Source organism: Filicampus tigris, chromosome 12 (assembly GCF_054856515.1).
Source record: "Filicampus tigris isolate MCC_2025a chromosome 12, RoL_Ftig_1.0, whole genome shotgun sequence".
In the NCBI taxonomy this organism is placed as follows: Eukaryota; Metazoa; Chordata; class Actinopteri; order Syngnathiformes; family Syngnathidae; genus Filicampus; species Filicampus tigris.
This window is the reverse complement of record NC_141228.1, coordinates 8,653,142-8,671,787: the sequence shown is the minus strand read 5'-3', so window position 1 is coordinate 8,671,787 and position 18,646 is coordinate 8,653,142. Positions and strand designations below refer to the sequence as shown.

The 18,646-nt window shown below is 38.2% G+C and overlaps 1 protein-coding gene across 1 annotated transcript in view; it reads right to left on the bottom strand.

Moving 5' to 3' along the window:
* LOC147138267 (adhesion G protein-coupled receptor D2) overlaps positions 1 to 18,646 on the bottom strand; it is a 77,528-nt gene that overhangs the window by 43,564 nt on the left and 15,318 nt on the right. Inside the window, exons 18-19 of the mRNA XM_086047580.1 lie at positions 18,074 to 18,189; positions 16,322 to 16,442 (exon numbers count right to left, since the gene is read on the bottom strand). Of these exons, the coding sequence (XP_085903706.1) occupies positions 16,322 to 16,442; positions 18,074 to 18,189 (237 nt within the window). The remainder of the gene's footprint in view (positions 1 to 16,321; positions 16,443 to 18,073; positions 18,190 to 18,646) is intronic.

The following is an 18,646-nucleotide window of genomic DNA, read 5'->3' as shown; positions in this document are numbered from 1 at the left end:
AGTGTATATGACTGGAAGAACTCCTCACAGTATAACAGCATATGTAAATACCACTACCACAATGTGATCACTTTGACCTTATTGTATTATACTTTTAAACGAGCATTGGTCATTCTTTGAGAGTAACCCATTAGGACACCCACATGCGCTCAGCTTGGTTGTCACATTGAGTGGGAGACCCCCAAGTCAGTGTGCCACTACTGGGTCTATAGTTGTAGAGGGATCACACACACACACACACACACTGACGCTGGTGGAAACTACACTCATTGGTGTGCGATGGCTCAGGAGAGCAGGGAGAGTTATTAGCTTAGCCCTGAACCACCTACTTAATATAGGGGCCGGCAGTGATCACTAACAGAGCCTGGCAGAGGTGACAGCTTTTGGCCCTGCTTGAGGAAATCCAATTGAAAAGCAGCCAAGAGGAACAACAAGCCCAAAACAGATGTTGCTCGCTACCACCGACACAACCTGGGTCCTTACGAGCCAGAGGCGACAAAACACAACAGCAACTCTGACGTAAACACTGACAGACAACAGAAAAAGCAGAATGCACAAATGGAAGGGATATGGTAGAGTCCCATGACTTGAATATAACTGCACAAAGGGAGATGGAAGAACATATACCACAGTAGACCACAAATATCTGCTTAATTTAGGACTGTGATGGTTGAGTTCCTTTATCAATTGTTTGCTTTTGAGGAAAAAGAACTTGGCGCAGGGTGATCATTTTCTTCGTATAAAGAGTTTTCTAGCAACATAACTCAGTACTGTACTATACGATCTTTGAAAATGCACTTACACCCACAACATTTATATTTCAACAATTCATAAATCCAATCAGTTAAAGGAACAGGTTTAATCCAAAAATACATAAAGAATAATCTAAGAAATAAAAAAACACAGTATACCAGATACATATGAAAAGATATGCAGCATTCACCTGAAGAAAAAAAATCATCTCACCGGTGAGTACAGACCCACCAAACAATTCATTTATATTTTCATTTTGCTGTCAGGGCATGTCGACAAAAATACAATACACATGCCCTCAAAACATCACAATCTCTTTCTTTAAGATTAATTGGGCTTGGCAAGGTTGTCTTTTCATCGTTATTTTTAAATTCCTTTTTCTTCTACTACTCCTGCTACCACAAAAGAGCAATAAATGGTGGAGGTTGCGGATTGAAATGGACTAAAATCAATTTTATATCTTTATTGCTTGTCGATGAAAAATGACGTGTGTCATTGCTCAAGCATTGAGTCGGAGTGTCTTATTGATTTTACATCACGCCGACAAACGTTATTGAAGCGATAACAGATGAGCGCGCTCCTTTACTTGTGTTAATTATTAAATAAACCCGTATGACAGAGGGTGTGTGGGAATGAAGGGTTCATTAGGGCCAGAGCAGCAACCGCTGCTAGGTCCCTATTGTTTTTGTAGAAATTATTTTTATTATTTACTATTGTTTACTATTATGCTAATTTTTTACTAGAGATAGACCAATATGCTTTTTTCGGGACCGATACCGATTTGTGCATAATGTAGAAAACAAAGAATAAATGATAAAAATGATGGTCGTTTACCTTTTAATTGCTGTCCGCATCGCTTTTGCCCTCTTTGGTACATGTTCTCTCTCAGAAGTGCTTTTTGCCTGGCGTTTTGTAAAGAACTGATTTAATAACGTACTAGCAGTATGGGCTGCTACTCGCTGCTCCAGATTTAGAACTCTTCTGGCTGTCGATACATTACGGTCATATTCTTTGGCGAGATCAACCAAACGCATCCCCTTTTCATAATTTTCTATCCCTTGTTTTGTTTGTATGGACAAAAAAAAAATATTTTCTCCTTTTTCCTCATTTCTAATTCATGTAAAACTATCGGATCACCTCATGGCCCGAGGGGCGAATGACGAGGACGCTGCATAGACATATTTATCACATATATATCTATCTACCTGTCTATCTACACACATAGACACATACGGTAGAGGTCCCTCTTAGCCAATGGGATGCCAGGAAGATGCTAAGTAATAGCCAATAGCAGAGCAGCTATGAGTATGTTGCGTTCAGGAAAATCTGGAGCAGCGAGTAGCAGCCCATACTGCTAGTAGCAGCCCATACTTTTACCTTTCGTATCCTGAAATTTCTTTCGTAACAAGAGGCAATATTTTCCTGTTGGGACGTTTCGTAACTTGGAAATTTCGTATGAAGAGACGTTCGTAAGTAGAGGTACTGTACAAGACATTTTTGACAGTATACATCTCTGTTACAAAATTCTAACAAAAAGTTCAGGGAGCACCCGGGATTGTCAGCATGTCTTCAAAAGGATAAAGAAAAACTTAAACAATAGCTCCATGTAGTCTTCTTCTAAAGTAAATGAAAATTTCTCAATGACAGAAATGTTAAACTTTCACATATCTTTGTTTTGATTTCCACAATTTTAAATTTATTTATTATCAGCCAGAAGAGTTCTAAAAAAGGCAGATGCCGATATTCGTCAAAAAGCCAAATATCGGTGCTGATAATTGGCCCGGCCGATAATCGGTCCATCCCTATTTTTTTACACAATGAATTGAATTTTTTGGGGACCTAAACATGCACAAAAACTCACTAAACTTTGCACACTCATTGGGCCTGGTGAAAATGTAGATGTTTTTAAGTCGTCATTCGCAGCGACCAAAAAAATGGCTCTGTAGCGATACCTACAGTGGAAAAAACAATCCAATTCCTGTACGTTTGACTTAGGGCTACAAACATTGATGGGCACGTGTAGCTCCAAGAAACTTACAAAAAAGTCCAATGATTTTGAAAAATGAAGTTTGTGACTTGGCGAAACACTGTTGTTGTGGCAATGTTCGACAATAAAACAACACTGACTTTGAGTGTCATGCACGAAAACTCGTGAAACTTTGCATAAACTTCACGCCTGGCAAAAACTGATAATTGACATATTAGAGAGTTATCATGTTATTTTCAAAAACCTACCATGTGCCAGGACCCGAACGTGGCCCAGACAGCGAGAGCCCTTCATAGTTGCTTGCATCTCTAGTTCCATTTGTTACTACACACGCTAACATAATTCTAAGATGTTTAAACAAATTGGTCTTGTTGGGAGACCAATGGGTTTTAGAAATGCCCCTTTGAAAAAAAACTGTATTAAGCACATGTGGAAATGGGATGGAGAGGTTGTGGGGCTATTGAGAGCGAGAGAAAGCTGACTGTAAACAAACTGGCTTTTAAACAAGACAATTTAGGGTTGGCGTGCCTTAAGCGCCAAGCAAAACATAGCTGTAGAAAACTGATCCAAAAATTCTGCACATGGGTCAAAGAAAGAGTCTTTGAACTGGTGAGGCAAAGTGTTCTGCCAGTGCACAGAACTGTTTAATTAACAACACTAAGGCATCCAAAAAGCCATTCTGGGGCACCCACTTGTCAAAGTGTATGTGCCTTCACTGTCAATCCCAGGGTTTTTTTAACCACTAAATTTTCGCACTGATGGAAGGTGGAAAACATTTTGAAGAGGAGGAAAACTTGGCTACAGCAGCTGGACATCATATTCTTTGGAACATAACACATGAACATGCATTCTTTTACTGTGCGTAACCGAGGCACATGAATGTGAACGAAGAACATGGTATTATAACAATTACAATTTACAGTAATTCATCATCTGCTCTTAAATGTTATATCCAAAAGTATAGGGAGTGTTAATCATTGAAATAATCCAGAGCTGGTCTCAACCTGTTAGTTCCATCTGAATCCTAATTCATCGTTTTACCCAGAGGTGGGCATCGCCAAACCGCCACCGAGTTCCCGTCTGCACATTTGAATAATCCACGCGGTCCCAGTCGGTCCGAGTCAGCCAAACGGTATCGAGAATGGACTTAACCTGTACCACGTTACACGCAGGTGCTGCATTCATGCCAAATGGCAGAGTAAGGAAAAAATAAATAAATAAAACAGTGTTGTGTACCTTGCCGTCCCATAGACGCAATGATGTGCCCCATATTGTTTTTACTTCAGCGATCACTACGTTGTGCGCGTGTGTGTGTCAGTTGTTTTTGTTTGATAATTTTTCTTTGTTTGGCGGCGTGTCTGCTCATGCGGCACCTGTGTGTGACGTGAAGATTACGTTCTTGACGCCGATTGGCTGGGACGGACTGGGACCATGTGAGTCATTTAAATATACAGACAGGAACTCGGTGGCAGTTAGGCGATGCCCACCTCTGATTTTACCACAACAATTGCGACAAATCTACGCTTCCAATTTCATGGGAACAGTTAGGGGAAGGCCCTCTAATCTCCTTCAGTATGGTCCATATAGGCATGGCTGGATGAGATTGGTGGCAGTATGCAGAGATGAGGGACTCGAGTCATATGACTTGACTCAAGTTGCTATTTTTAAGACTTGCAACTTGCATGCGAAAAACTTGAGAACAACTTAAAGAGGAAGTCAACGCAAACATTTTTAAGAATATGTTCTATGCAAGCCCACTGTTGAAACAGGGCATTCGGATAACCATTGCGTTTGTGGAATAAGTGTTAATCCACTAGTTTTTAGCCATCTCTGGGGACGGCCATTTTGTCGACTGAAAATGACATAAAAACTGCTCACAGCGACCAATCACGGCTCAGAATCAGAAAACAACGATAGTTATTTTAGCATAGACATGGATACATAGAGTCCATAGATAGAGTCCTTTTCTAACAGTGTGCCACTCACATTAACATTAGTATGAAGAAATAACATGCACTTTTCTAAATAATTTAAGTGTAGGCATTTATTTTATAAATTTTAAAAAAACAATTTTAGAAATGTAAATGATCATTAATTTATTTTTATAGATTTAGATATTTTATATACTTAGGTTTTTTTGTAGATAGATAGACTTTTTGTAGTATGATCAGTGATTTTTTTTTTTTCTTAATCACTCCAACATATGTTGGATTTTATGACTTGGCTTGCTTGAACCAAGTAATCACTTGACTTTCTTGAAATTTGGTGGCGACTAGACTTGATTTGCTATATTTTTTTTCCCCCAGAGTGATTTGGGACTTGGTGAAGACTTGAAGGTTGCGGCTTGAGGCTTACTTGTGACTTGCACATATGTGACTTACGTCAGGCAGTATGGCCTGTGATAGTTTTTTATTTTATTCTTAAATAAAAGATCTAAATTGGTTGGGGCAGATAAACATTTGAAATTAAACAACATGTCAAAAAGTTGTGAAAAAATAAATTGAAATGACCAGAGATGCCTTAGAATTTAATTATACGATTGATACGAAAAAAATAGGTCTGATCTGCGGGTTACCTCATCATGGGAATAGGGAATTCAAATCGTATTCTGACTGACTGCCATGCGTAGGTATGGGTGTAGTTAAAGTATGTATCATTTTTGTATGTGCCAGACAACAGTACATTCATTAAAAATTCTCAACATCCCACGAATAGCATGCATGGGTGTCCTACACCTACAGAATATGACTAACAGGAGCGATATAAACCCTGCTTGTACTTGGAGGAAGCCTCACTTTATCATTTTCTTGTGCATGTCTGCTTCTAGATACATCAATGTTTTGGGGCCATAAAAAGTGCATATTTTGCTCAAGGAACAACAGAATATTTGCCCTTGGTCTACTCCTCAGGCAGGGAGAGAAATGTGTCCTCTTATTCATATGCACACATTTGTAGGCATGAGAACAAATTTAAAATCACCTGAATGATACTTTTTAGACACACACACACACTCTCACACATACTCACCACCGTTTGAACTGAAACATAAAATTGCACCGCTGACAAGACTGTGTAGCAGTGCCCTTGACTAGCAATGACAAATGGATGCAATATGCAAAATCTGAACAAGTTGCTTTTGGGTATCAAACAGGAAAAAAAGATTGTTAAAGGTATTATTATGGGATGGTTTTGCTCTCCCGTCTCACAGTTGAGGTGAGGCGAGTTGAGGTTAATGGCATGTGTCAAGATCACAAAGTATGGAGGTGGGAGCAGCGCAGACAAAGGGAAAGACGGAGCATCTTTCACGTTTTAAGGGTTAAACATGGTCAATGGGTGTTCCTTGTGCTTTATTATTGCATTGTACATGTGACCTTGTATTTCATGGGAACTTACTGATACATCGTTTGAGTATGAGGACATATTGAGCTCGACAAAAACCCTTGCTATCCACTGTAAATCTTGGCCTTATGGTCCGTTTACAGTAGCTGCCGGAATATTTACTGTAATAATTACTAGCTGAAAAATAATCTTAAACATCACACTACCATATCCTCTCCAACAACTCTCTTAAATGGATTTGGATTGGTCAGCGAAATAAGCATTAATCGTATAATTAGTCAATAGTATACAATAAATTAAGTGAATATCTGGTTGTATTGAGGGTCTGATAGTAAGTACGGCAATTAGGTAATACTTGGCTTGTACAAATTGATGTGTTTGCAAATTAAGAGTCTTATAAAGATGCTGTCCCTGCATCAGAGATCTGTGTGAGGGTGGGTTTTTGTGCTGCACTGCCACAGTGGCAGCATGTATCCATCATGATAAACAGGCAGACTTGGGAACTGTCACATGCAATCACACTTCACTACGGTTCGTAGGTTCTCAAAGTGAAAATGAATGGTAGTTCAACGACATGAAGACTTCATATATCTTTGTTTTTTTCTCTTTTTTTTGCTATTACTGTCTTTTATTTGGACGGAGACACTTGTCCCCCTTTTTCTCAAAGTCCAGTTTAGTTATGTTTTGACAGTGTCTAACTCTAAAGCATAATGTTGCGGGTTAATGATATACTGTATGTAATTAATTCTAATTACCGGTAATGACTAATATGAAGGGAGGCTGAACCCATTAAGGCCTAAAACGCCTGCCGAAACATCTCTCAAAAATCTAAGGGCGACTTCAGAATCAACCTGTAAAACCTGAGGTTTTCCCGGAAATTTAACACAAAGTACAGGTAATTGATATCTCAGCCCCTGTAGCAGATACAAACATAATTCCAAAATAATTTGAGAGCTTAGACATGTGGCTTTCACATAGGCCTGAGGTTATTATTATTTACTGTTTCAATCAAAAATGTAAAAATAAAAGTGTCAGAGCAAGAGTAGCACTATTTTTAATTTAAAAAAAAATTGAGTGGTAATTACCATCCTCTATTCTGTTACAAAGTCGTCGATATCGTCATTTTCTACAAACATATATCTTAGCCATATATCACGTTCGACTGGTTCCACTGGTTCAACGTCCACAAGCGCGTCGTTTATATCACTATCGTCACTTATTTCAGACCTCCCGCGATCGTCTGCCACCACCATTAATTCTCAAAAAATTTACGGGACATCCTCCGAGAGTTCACGACAACATCATGTGTATATTCTGATGAATATCATTGGCTAAGAGACCGAGAATTGGTTTAAAAAATGGAAAAAATAAGACGTATCCGCTCTCCCGGCTGTAGAGGTAGAAAGACGCAACAACGCTCCCGGCTCTAATGGTAGAAACGCGGTTATGTGCTCCCGGACCTAAATGGGTTAATCTGAAACCAGAAATAGCAAATACTGTCAGTACCCCAACACCAACCTAGACACCCCTCCACCAAATAAGAAACCATAACATTTTACACTTACATTTTCATGTAAGGGTTAGATGTTAATTACCTCAAAAATATGGGTTTGAATTGTGGAAGGAAGCTGGAGTTCCCAGAGAAAACCCACACAGTTATGATGAAAACATGGAAACTCCACACAGGGGTGGCCAGAGCCGATATTCAAACCCAGAGCCTATCGGCTGTGAGGCATAAATCCTAACCACGACCTCGCCGTGGTGCCCATTTTGCGATTCAATTTTATGTTAATATGTTACTGCACAATGTCTAAATGAATTAACAATTTTGATGGTAAGGCGCAATCCTCCAAAAAAACATATGACATAAAGCTATAATTCAACATGACAAGTGTTAACTGTTATAATCATCAAATTTGCAACCACTTGAAAGTCAAACGAGGGATAATAATGTCAGTCCCGCAGCTGTTGCAGCTCTCTCACACCATGGCATGGATTGCCTTTAATGTAGTAATGACTCTGAAATGACACTGTGCTTTAAAAAGAGGTGGAGAAGAGATGATAGGTCTCTCTACCACCCTCGCTCACTCCCTAACCTGGCTCAGGCACTGCTCTTGCTAGCCAAGCTGTTTGATTGGCACATGCTTTCACTTAACGAGGGATAATTACCAAGGAAAACAAGTGTGAGACCACATCTGCTCAGTGTAAAAAGAGGACCAGGCCTGGTGCAATCTGTCAGATGGGGCTTTCTAGGTTGTGCGCGTGCGTGCATGTGTGTGTCTGACTGAACGTTTTACCCACCTTCTGTGGCCTCTGAGTCCAATACAAACCCTCCAGGATCCACCCTCCACCTTGTCTTGACAAGAAGCAGATTAATAGGAATCAGCATGTGGCTGTAAACACTCAGTGGGAAGAGCATATATCGGTGCACAATGATGCGCATAGGAAATGACCTAAGTTATCTTTAGGGGACAAGCCAGGGGCCACCCCAGGAAGAGCGAGAGGCCAGCGGGGACTACCCTCTACATCCCAATCAGTGTCCTGCTGGCCGAGCTGTTGTTCCTTAGCTCACATTGCCACTGTTTTGTTTGCTTTCACACAATGCTGTAATTGTAGTTAAAATACATAAGTGGCTGCTACTGTCAATAAATCAGCACCGCATGGACGTTGCATTGTGTTGGGTCTCTAAAAGACCTCCCGAGTTTGAGTGTACGGCTTGAGTGGCAAGCAACCAAGGTTTGAAGTCGTCTTGTGTAAATTCGGGTACTGTCGAAATGTCAAGCTTATTGTGAGACTATAGTTGATTTTATGCCATATTAAACGTATGATGAGGTACCAATCTGCCTATGTGGTTTATTAAATTCATAAAAAACAACAGCAAAATGGGTATGATACATTATCCATCCACCAAAATGATTGTAGAAAAAGAACAGACATCACTGCTTATTTGCTTTGACCTTAATGCAGTGAAAAGAAAATGTCTCAATGTGAATTGGCACTAATATTTGACAGCCTTTTAACCTCCCGACACTCTAACCCCCACTTCAACTCTATCCCACCATCTCCCTGCCACCCACTAGAAGAACAACATGGTTTTGCTTTCTTGCCCTGTGCTGACCCAGTTCTCACTAATTATCCACAAAGTATGCATCAAAGCTGCAGAATTTCTACAGATCTACTGCAGTGTGGCAGTGTAACAGAAACCAGGACAATTTCGAACCTAATCACAACCAGCCAACACTACATGAATACAGTATGTATATTCTGTATGTATGAATGTAAAGCCACAAGACTGGATTTATGTGGGTAACAACAATAAAGGAGGTGAACATACAAATAGCATGGCCATTGCTTCAACATTCGTAATTTTTGATGTCCTTCCCTCCCTGCCCCCGACGCTGTCAATTGACAGGGGCTGTGAAGGTGATGTACGGCTGTGAGATCATGAATTCCGAAACTGATGAAAGGGCACATCTGCTAGGGTTAAAACTTCTAATCCTCACCTTCCTAATTTTTGACTCTCCAGCTGCCCTTTGCGAGGACCCAACAAAAAAATCCTCACAAGGTAGAAGTCCTCCCTACAGTTGCTTGAAATTAAAATTGTTCTTCACGAAGCCAGAAAGATGTGTAGACCCACACACAGGTAAGGCGAGACTCGGGCAAAAATGATGGTTTGCTTTCTTATGACACAGGCGATTACCAAATTGAGCAGGCAGGTAATTCTAAGCCAAATAAATGTCAGCAGGTTTAACACAAGGAGAGGTCTTACACCGGTAGGAATTTTCTCCCTCTTTTGTCAGGAAGTGCGTTATTCATTTTATTTTTCACATCTGACATTACACATTTTCTTGACTTCTCTCTTCGATTCAAGTTGAGAATAAAGGATTTTAAAAAAACTGTCGAAATAGTCTCATTTTAGCCCCGATCATTTTTTGGGGGAGGGAAACAGCGACATTAGACTTGAGACATTGACTTGATTCTGTCTGTGAAACCAAAATTCTTTAAGACCATAATGCGATGTGAAATTAGCCACAAAACACGAATTTCAATTCAAACATATAGATAAAAGTGCAAATCCAAGAAAACACGCAAACATGGAAAAAGAAAAATAAGTACAAGTTGAGACAAAACACTATAAATATACAACTTAAAAAGGCTGTTCAACACCCTCATTATAAGTGGCACCTCAGAGAGGCTTGGTGAGAATCAGTCTGACCTTGGTATCCCGTTTGAATATTGTTTTAATGCTGCAGCTGGTAATTGAGGATGCAACACAAACAGGACTCCTTTTCAAAGGGAAAGTTATTTTCCCTGGCAATGGAAATGCAAACAATCATGTCGCGCATTTGTTTGTTTTCCAACCGCACCTCATAATTATCAAAGACACCAATTAAAACATGGATTTATAAATAAATCTACATGATTATACCTATGAGTACTTTAACTCTAAACTTTTCATCATCCTTACATTATTTTTAAAATCTAGAACATAATGGACATTGCGTGGGGCTAGCCTGCCTGTATCACAGTCTTGAGCATTTTGGGGCATGATGCAGACAAATCTATGAGGAGCACTCAGAGATATACAAGTACCTTGTAAGAGAAAATGTAAAATTGCATTCTTACCAATGAAATGTGCATGTAGCACTTCTGCCAGACTTACTGGCACAACCACAAAAATGCCATACACGGTGGTATTTTTGCCGTAGAGACAGAAAATAATGGGAAAACACAGCAGAGAAATCAATGTAGTCAAGTTAGGCAGGCTTAGCAAGTGGCAACGTAAGATGGCCGCCGGTGGCTTCACTTGGTGAACAAGTGGCATTTTTCGTTCATTCGTACATACATCCGTGCCAGTAACTGATATATATATGTATATATATATATATATATATATATATATATATATATATATATATTTTTTTTTTTTTTTAAACAACGTATAGAAAAAGGGTGTGAACTTAATTTTTCGCGGGCCATTTTGTAGTTACGGCTTCCCTCAGGGGGCTGTTATGACAGTGAAACCAAATAAATGTTTAATCGTCTCGTCGTATAATTACATATGTACTAGTTCGGAAATCAGAAATGAAGGATAATAGTGTGTTCAATTATTGTTCAACTTACAGCAAAAAGAGTAAAAAAGATTTTTGGGGTAAAATCCAAAGGTTATTATTTATTACAGATAACACGACAGTCTGACATTTTGGAACAGATTTTTAGCAAGGATCATGGAAGTTGATTATTTACTGTCACGGGACACATAAAATGGTGTGGCAGGCCAGATCTGGCCCCTGTGCCTTGAAATTTACACATCCATACATTTTTCTATACTGCTTGTACAACTACAAAATATTACATTATATTTATTTCAAATAAGAAATTTGAATAGGCAATGTTCCCATACTGAGTAAAGTTAAGAGTTCAACTTATTACTCTCAACTCAAATAAGCAGTTTAGTTATGCAGTTAGACAACGAAACAGTTTGACAGGTTAGAACAAAAAAAATTATGGGCAATATTGTCTAAAAGTCCAAAAAATGCCCAAAAAAACCCAACAAAATAACAGTGACTGGACAAATCGAGGTAAATTAGTTGGGCATTAGCTGACACATCCACCACACATTAACATTTTTGTTGTAACTCAACTTCCTTCACCTCCCTTCTTTGTTGTCTTCAGCTTCTTGTTTCATTCAACTTCACCCGTTGCTCAAAGTTGTTGATAGTTTGATGTTATGGCCTAATAATAGGATGGACAGTGCAGGGCCACGAGCCTATTATACCTAGGTAATGGATAGTGCGAAAAGTTTTGAATGACATTGCCTAGAGATTGGATGACAGTGGGTGGAGCGATTTATGGGCCTCACAAACAATCCCTTGCCCCCTCATCACATGTGCTATTTATTGCTCACCTGATAAGTAAGCAGATGAGGCATGCCTGTATTTATGGTAAAGATGCTCATAAAACCTCCTCTGAGATAGAAGTTCAAATACACTCAAGAGAATACCACAACTTCTAAAACTTTGCAGATGCTCTGTTGTCTTGGTTTGAATGAATGAGTGATAGATAGATAGATAGATAGATAGATAGATAGATAGATAGATAGATAGATAGATAGATAGATAGATAGATAGATAGATAGATAGATAGATAGATAGATAGATAGATAGATAGATAGATAGATACCAACAGAACACTGATTACACTTCTAACATAACTTGGGTTAATTTAGCTATGTGAGCCGTCGAAAAAAATATATCACCATGAGAGGCCTTTTCCCCATTATCAAAATACTGCAAGTCCCTGCTCTAAAATGGGTTAAGATACAAAAAGCACCGTAAAGAATCACTGTGTCTTATGACCACTTCTTCCTCTTCAGAATTTCAAAAGATAGAGTGATCGTGTACTGTAAATGTTGATCATCTATATTGTTTAACCAAGTCATTTCACTAATAAAAAAATAAACATTGGTTCATTAGAACTCAAATTGCCTTATTACAGAGTAGACCTCAATAGCTCAAATGCGAGGGATGCAATAGTGGAGGCATATTACAGTGGGTCACAAGGGAAGAGGAGGAGTTGAAGTGTACGATCACACGCAGTGAAATGTCAACATTATCTGTTTTATTGATTCAACAATAAAAGCTTGACACTTTAGCTTTATGTTGCTTTGGCTTGGGACAGTAAAAATGACAAACAACAAACGAAAATATTATAAAACCTTTTTTTTTCATTATTCAATTTAATTTTCAGATATATTTTGCATGTGCCTTCCAATTGGCTGGTGACCAGTTTAGAGTGTGCCCCGTCTTTCGCTCAAAGTCATCTGGTATTAGAGTTGGGCATCGTTTGAATTTGGATAATTCCGATATCAGTTCTTCGATTGAATCCCTAACGATTCTTGATTCTCGAAAAAAAAATTAAAAGGAGTGAGCTAACCAGGGTTATTTTTGGACAAATCATATGAAAAAGTTCCTTCAGCCTTTTCAGTAAAAGCCGTTCATTTTCGGAACACTATTGTTGTGCGTAGTCTGCTGTTCCCTTTTTTTTTTAAAGAATTTCTAGTTCCCATTCCTGTGCAGGTTTGTTTTTGTTTTCGGGACCGGGCGTGCACAGGTGTACTGAGCTCACACCTGTTCTCCATCACTCATCCAGTATTTAACCACCGGTCTCTACTCCTCGCCAGAGCGTCTTATCTTTTGCTAAGGAACAGGTTGTATTCACCTTCTGCTAACCAAGCGAGATCTAGAGTTTTTTCCTCTGTTGTACTTTGTTGTTCCTCCTAGTGTTCACTAGTGATTTTCTGTTAATTACTTTGTTCTGTTTGAGGACTAATTCCTGGGTTAAGCCAGTACTTCTTATTTGGGCTCATTTCTTCTTTTTGTTCTCTCACAGCCCCAAGTCTGGAGAGCTCAGCGGCTGCCACGCCCGGTCCTCAGTTTCTTTGTTACTTTGAATCTTTTATTAATAAAGTTTGTTTGTTACTTTAACATCTGTCTGCATCTGTCATGGTTATTTGACAAACAAATTTGCACACATAATGACGAGTGACAAATTTTTGTTTACTGTTTTGTGTGTCCTGCCTGCTGCTTGTTTTGTGGTTGTTTTGTGGTTGTAAAGTAATGTCTTTCTGTGTAATATTATTTGTTTTTATATCAACTGATGTAAATTTATTTTTTAGCTGCTGTATTGGACCCCTTGCACAAGGACTACAGTTTGAAACTAGCGTTTTAGATAAAACTGGCACTTTCACAGAAATGTTGATTAATGTGCACTGTCCCTGTTTTAAAAATAAACATTTTTTTTTAAAAAAAGAGCCCTTTCTATTGGCCGCAAAGCTAGTCGACTGTGTTCACGCCCAAAACGGCACAAACCGCCTACTTCTAACTGCGCGAAAATACCAAAAGAAAGGAAACTCTTCTAATGGGAATGAATATATAACCCATAGAGTTGAGCAGTGAGAGAAAATCATCATTAATAATGAATTCCACAAGAAATGTAATGAAAGGGATATGTTCATATTCTCACACACCTCAAAAGATTCTGCCTTGAATCAAAGCTCTCACCGTGCCACTTTCAAAGATTCAGTGAACAAGATGTAACATTGATAAATGAGTCCAATGCTTTATATTCCATTACACTCAAGCTTTTAGTGACCACCTCTTACAGCAAGAAATGCTTCAACTCTGCTTGGAAAGCTTCAGACAGTGACAGAGTATGTCTCTGGAAATGATAAACAATTAATCCAGAACAACCTTTGTGAGGTCAGAAGTCACTCACTATGTTGGACCTGAGAGTCAGACTTACATCAGACTCATCTTAATTCTGAAGGTGTTTGATGGGGTTGAGGTCAGGACTCTTGACCAAAGTAACTCACGACGACAGGTGCCTAAAATGCATTGTAACTGGGAGGGTTAGCAGTCAATTTGTTTTTCTAGCAAAATCATTCAAGTATCGCTTTATGGACCTTACTTTTTGGGGCACAATCATGCAGAAATTAAAAAAAAAAAAAAAAAAAAAAGCAGAGGCCCTTCCCTAAACTGCTTCCACAATGTCGAAATTGTCCAGAATTGTGCAAATTGTCTTTCTGTGATTGGCTGGTGACCAGTTCAGGGTGTACTGCACTTATTGCCCAAAAATAGATGGCATAGGCTCCAGCACAATTGTGACCCTAGTGAGGAGAGGCAGTCCACTATTAGGTCAACAATGATGTCTTGAACAATTCCCTATTGATCCATTTATTGATTGGAACTATAAATTTCAACAGCCTATGCCGTTTAGTGGTCTATTCTGTTATAGTCTCAGATTTTCTTTGCAAATGGTAAAGCAGGGTGAAAACACCAATGAGAGCAAATGAGATGGACATATCAGATGGACGACATATTGACTGATGGATAGAACAAAACAGAAATTACCGTACTGTAATTGGTAAAGATCAATATATTCAGGCAAATTAGCACAGCAAAACCATGAACAATAATTATTTTCATGAAAAAAACAATCATTAGCTATACGGAAGAGCTATTTGTGGCAAGTAGGACACTTTACTTAATTGTCAGACAACAGCTAAAACCATTATTGATTATTTCCTTAAAATACAGCTCAATTAAATACACGGATGGATGCTGGGTAATATGGGAACAACTAGCACCCTTTTTGAATTACATGACTTCATTCCCTTTTATTATTTGTTGAAAAAGGGGGGAAACGGATCTGAGAATTAAGGCAATAATTATCTGTGAAATTTTACCACAAATGTTCAACAATGTTCCAACACAAAGGTAAAGAATGTATAATCTGACTTTAATGTAGTCCCTCTCTAAAAATCTGGGACAAGTTTACCCTTCAAATTTCAGCTCTAAAAGCATTTAAAGTGATCATCACAATAATGTTGACCTTAGATTGCCTATGACAGGAATAATGCAAGAAAACAATACAAATGCAATTCAGCTGTTAAAATAAAACCACCTCTCTTCGTCTTTTTTTATTAACCCTATTTTGGCATCCGCCTTTGCCACTGACAAATAAAAGCCTTGACAGTCTCTGTACATTCAGCGAGAAAGCAGAATGCATGATGGAAAACCTTTCAACTTCCCATTGAAGTAAAAAAGGCAGGATTAAGTTTGTAAATGGAGATATTTTTTAAATTGCTCAGAAGTTTTGTTCTGTTTGCAGTTTTGTTTGGAATGATCCTACATGATGATGATCCTTTTCCTTATGCACTGCAACAAATGGAGGGTGAATTTAATTCTGAAGTTATGCAAATTGGACTAGAGTGGAACCAAAGTGCACATTTGTGTGCTTTCAGAACAATCCGACATTTGACTGTTGGTTGTATAATCCAATATGATATATGAACACCCAATTTTTTCATAATTTCTCATCAGAAAGTGTATGATTACTCGTCACACACTTGAATTTACAGTTTAATGTAAATAACCAGTATATATTATTATAATTAAACAACTACCTGCCACTGCTATTATAACCCTCTTGTGAATAGTGTTCTCATTTTACAATGAAATATTCAACACTAAACATGACTAGGTTTGTGATTTAATTGTCTTCATGGTGATCTAGCTATTTTTTCATCTTCATAATGATTTCACTTTATTAAATAAATAAGTCCAATAATAATTATGATAATATCAATACTAATGGTAAAAAAAGAATAATAATTTGAAAACGCTCACTAACTTTTTTGATGCTTGCAACATATTTGCATTTGTATACTTTGGTGTGTACCTGTAGGGAATTGAGGAGGATGAAGATGTAGGCCATGACAATGGAGAAAGGCACAAGGACACCACACAGCCACGTCAATCCAAGAATGGGCAGCAGAACCAAAACCGCTTTAACAGCAGCCCTGTGACCATATGACACTAATGTTAAGCATTACCCATGCATGATTTTTAACACAGGCACAAGTTATAAAGAGTCTAAATATTTCCAAATTCATCCTAACACACGTTTAATTACTATTATTATTCAAATCCTCCTTTATGGCCATTGGCACTTTTCTAGATTTTTCTTCTTTTTTTGATTTTTTTGGGAGTATATTTCTAAGCAACCTTGGATGACTAGCTGTTCCACACAGTGGCTGTGTGGCTGGGAAGACTCATGGGGTGACAACTTCCCACCTTAAATCTCATTTAATTCTGTTTAGAGTGGAATTAGCTTCCCACTCAGGTGACTGCCAAACCACAGCAGCTGTGAATGTGTGTGTTCAAATTGTGACATGGATGGTGGCAGGCCCGAGCTTATTCATTGGAGGAATTTGTTTGAGTTTCCGAGATGGCTGCCACCCAGGGGTGCCAAATGGTTCAAGGACAGCTTTGAAATTTCTTATAGTGTGCCTACTGTGAGGCCTGGTGGGCTGAGGTTGAGAAAAAAAAATACACACTTTGACATAATTTTCACCAATAGAATCATTTACAAGACTTCTGGTCGGAAATCTACTGGATCACATATGGGAGAGATTCACACAGATTAGCCCATACCAGTTTCACCAGAAACACAGCTGTGATGTTTCTGCATGGCAACGTATAAATACAGTGTTAAAAAGACAAGCCGGCCAACATTTGTTACAGGTATAATTACAATGAAAATGTCAAATCCAAGCTAATTATTTACATATTGCAATGGTTGATGTGATCAGTTCATTTATTTGATTAGATATTTGAGTTGGAAACAGATTTTTGGCTACACATTGAATGACCAGTCACCATAGGTTTAGATATATACATGTTGTAGAAAGACATAAACTCTTGATTGATTGACTCATTTTAATATATCCTTTATCATGCTCAAAATTAATTTGTTGATGAAATTTGAAAGATGCAAAAAATATACACATTGAGTTAAGAGTTGAGTGAGTGCGTTTTTGACCCCCCCATAAATTGACTTTAGACAATTTATTTTTTTAAATGCTATTTTAGTTTTTAACAACATTCTTATTCAGTTTTAAAAAAAAAACATCTTAAAACTGAATACAACACTGCCCATGATTCTTCATTCAAATTGTAGAAGTCTTGTATAAAACTACAGAAAATGTGGACACATTTTTCCCTCAATAACATTCAAAATTTGCTATTAAAAATGGTTGTAAAATTACAATCATGACAAACATGAGTTTTCATAATAGTGCAAGACTATAGTCAAACTGTAATATGTTATCTGATTGTCACTGCAGAAAAAGACAATTTGTCTAAAATAATTCAAGTGTCTGATCAAAAGTGAAAGAACCTAAAACATTCAGGGACAGAGGGGTTGAAAGCAATTGAAGTGGCTGAAAACTGATGAATATTTTATGGACAACACTAATATAATCAATTCAAAAATGTATTTCTATCTCATTTGATGAATGAGCCTCACTCTTTTACAAATGTCAAATCCTTTTCTGTGGTGCTTTCGGAAGACAGCCGAGGCTCCAAGGCCTGCAGCTCTGTTGAATAGGATTTAAAAAGAGGGCAAATAGCGCCCCCTGATGGCCAGTACCTAACTTGCTCGTAGGTTTGTTCCACTGGACTGGCACCCATTGCCAACATAATTGACCTCCGCTTGGCTGTGGAGATAGTGATGACCACCACCCTAGTAAGTACCATGACATTCACCTGTAATAAAAAAAATAAAACATTGATTATGCATATTTGATTACACATAGAGATGAGGGTTAAGATAACTAGAATTAAAGAAATTAAAATTAGGAGTCATCACAGTAATGTTAATTTCTTTTTTTGTTTATTTAACCACAAACAACATGGCGCAATTGTCAAGGTAGAAGCCAATTTCCTCATCTGATGTACCTATATTATAACAATGCAAAGAGAGGGAACGGGCGAAAAATATAGGAAAGATTGAATATTTCAGAGGCTCTTGGCTCCAGTAATTCACTGCACGCATGCATTTTAACAACAGAACCTCTCCAGGCTTTTATTCTATTGTTGGTATGGCTTGGTGACAACTGGATGAATGTCACCTCACACCCGCAAACTTTTTGTTGTGAAAACTATTGTGCATTTTGGTGACAGATACTCTCCACGCTTTGCTAATAAACACAATCTGTATTTA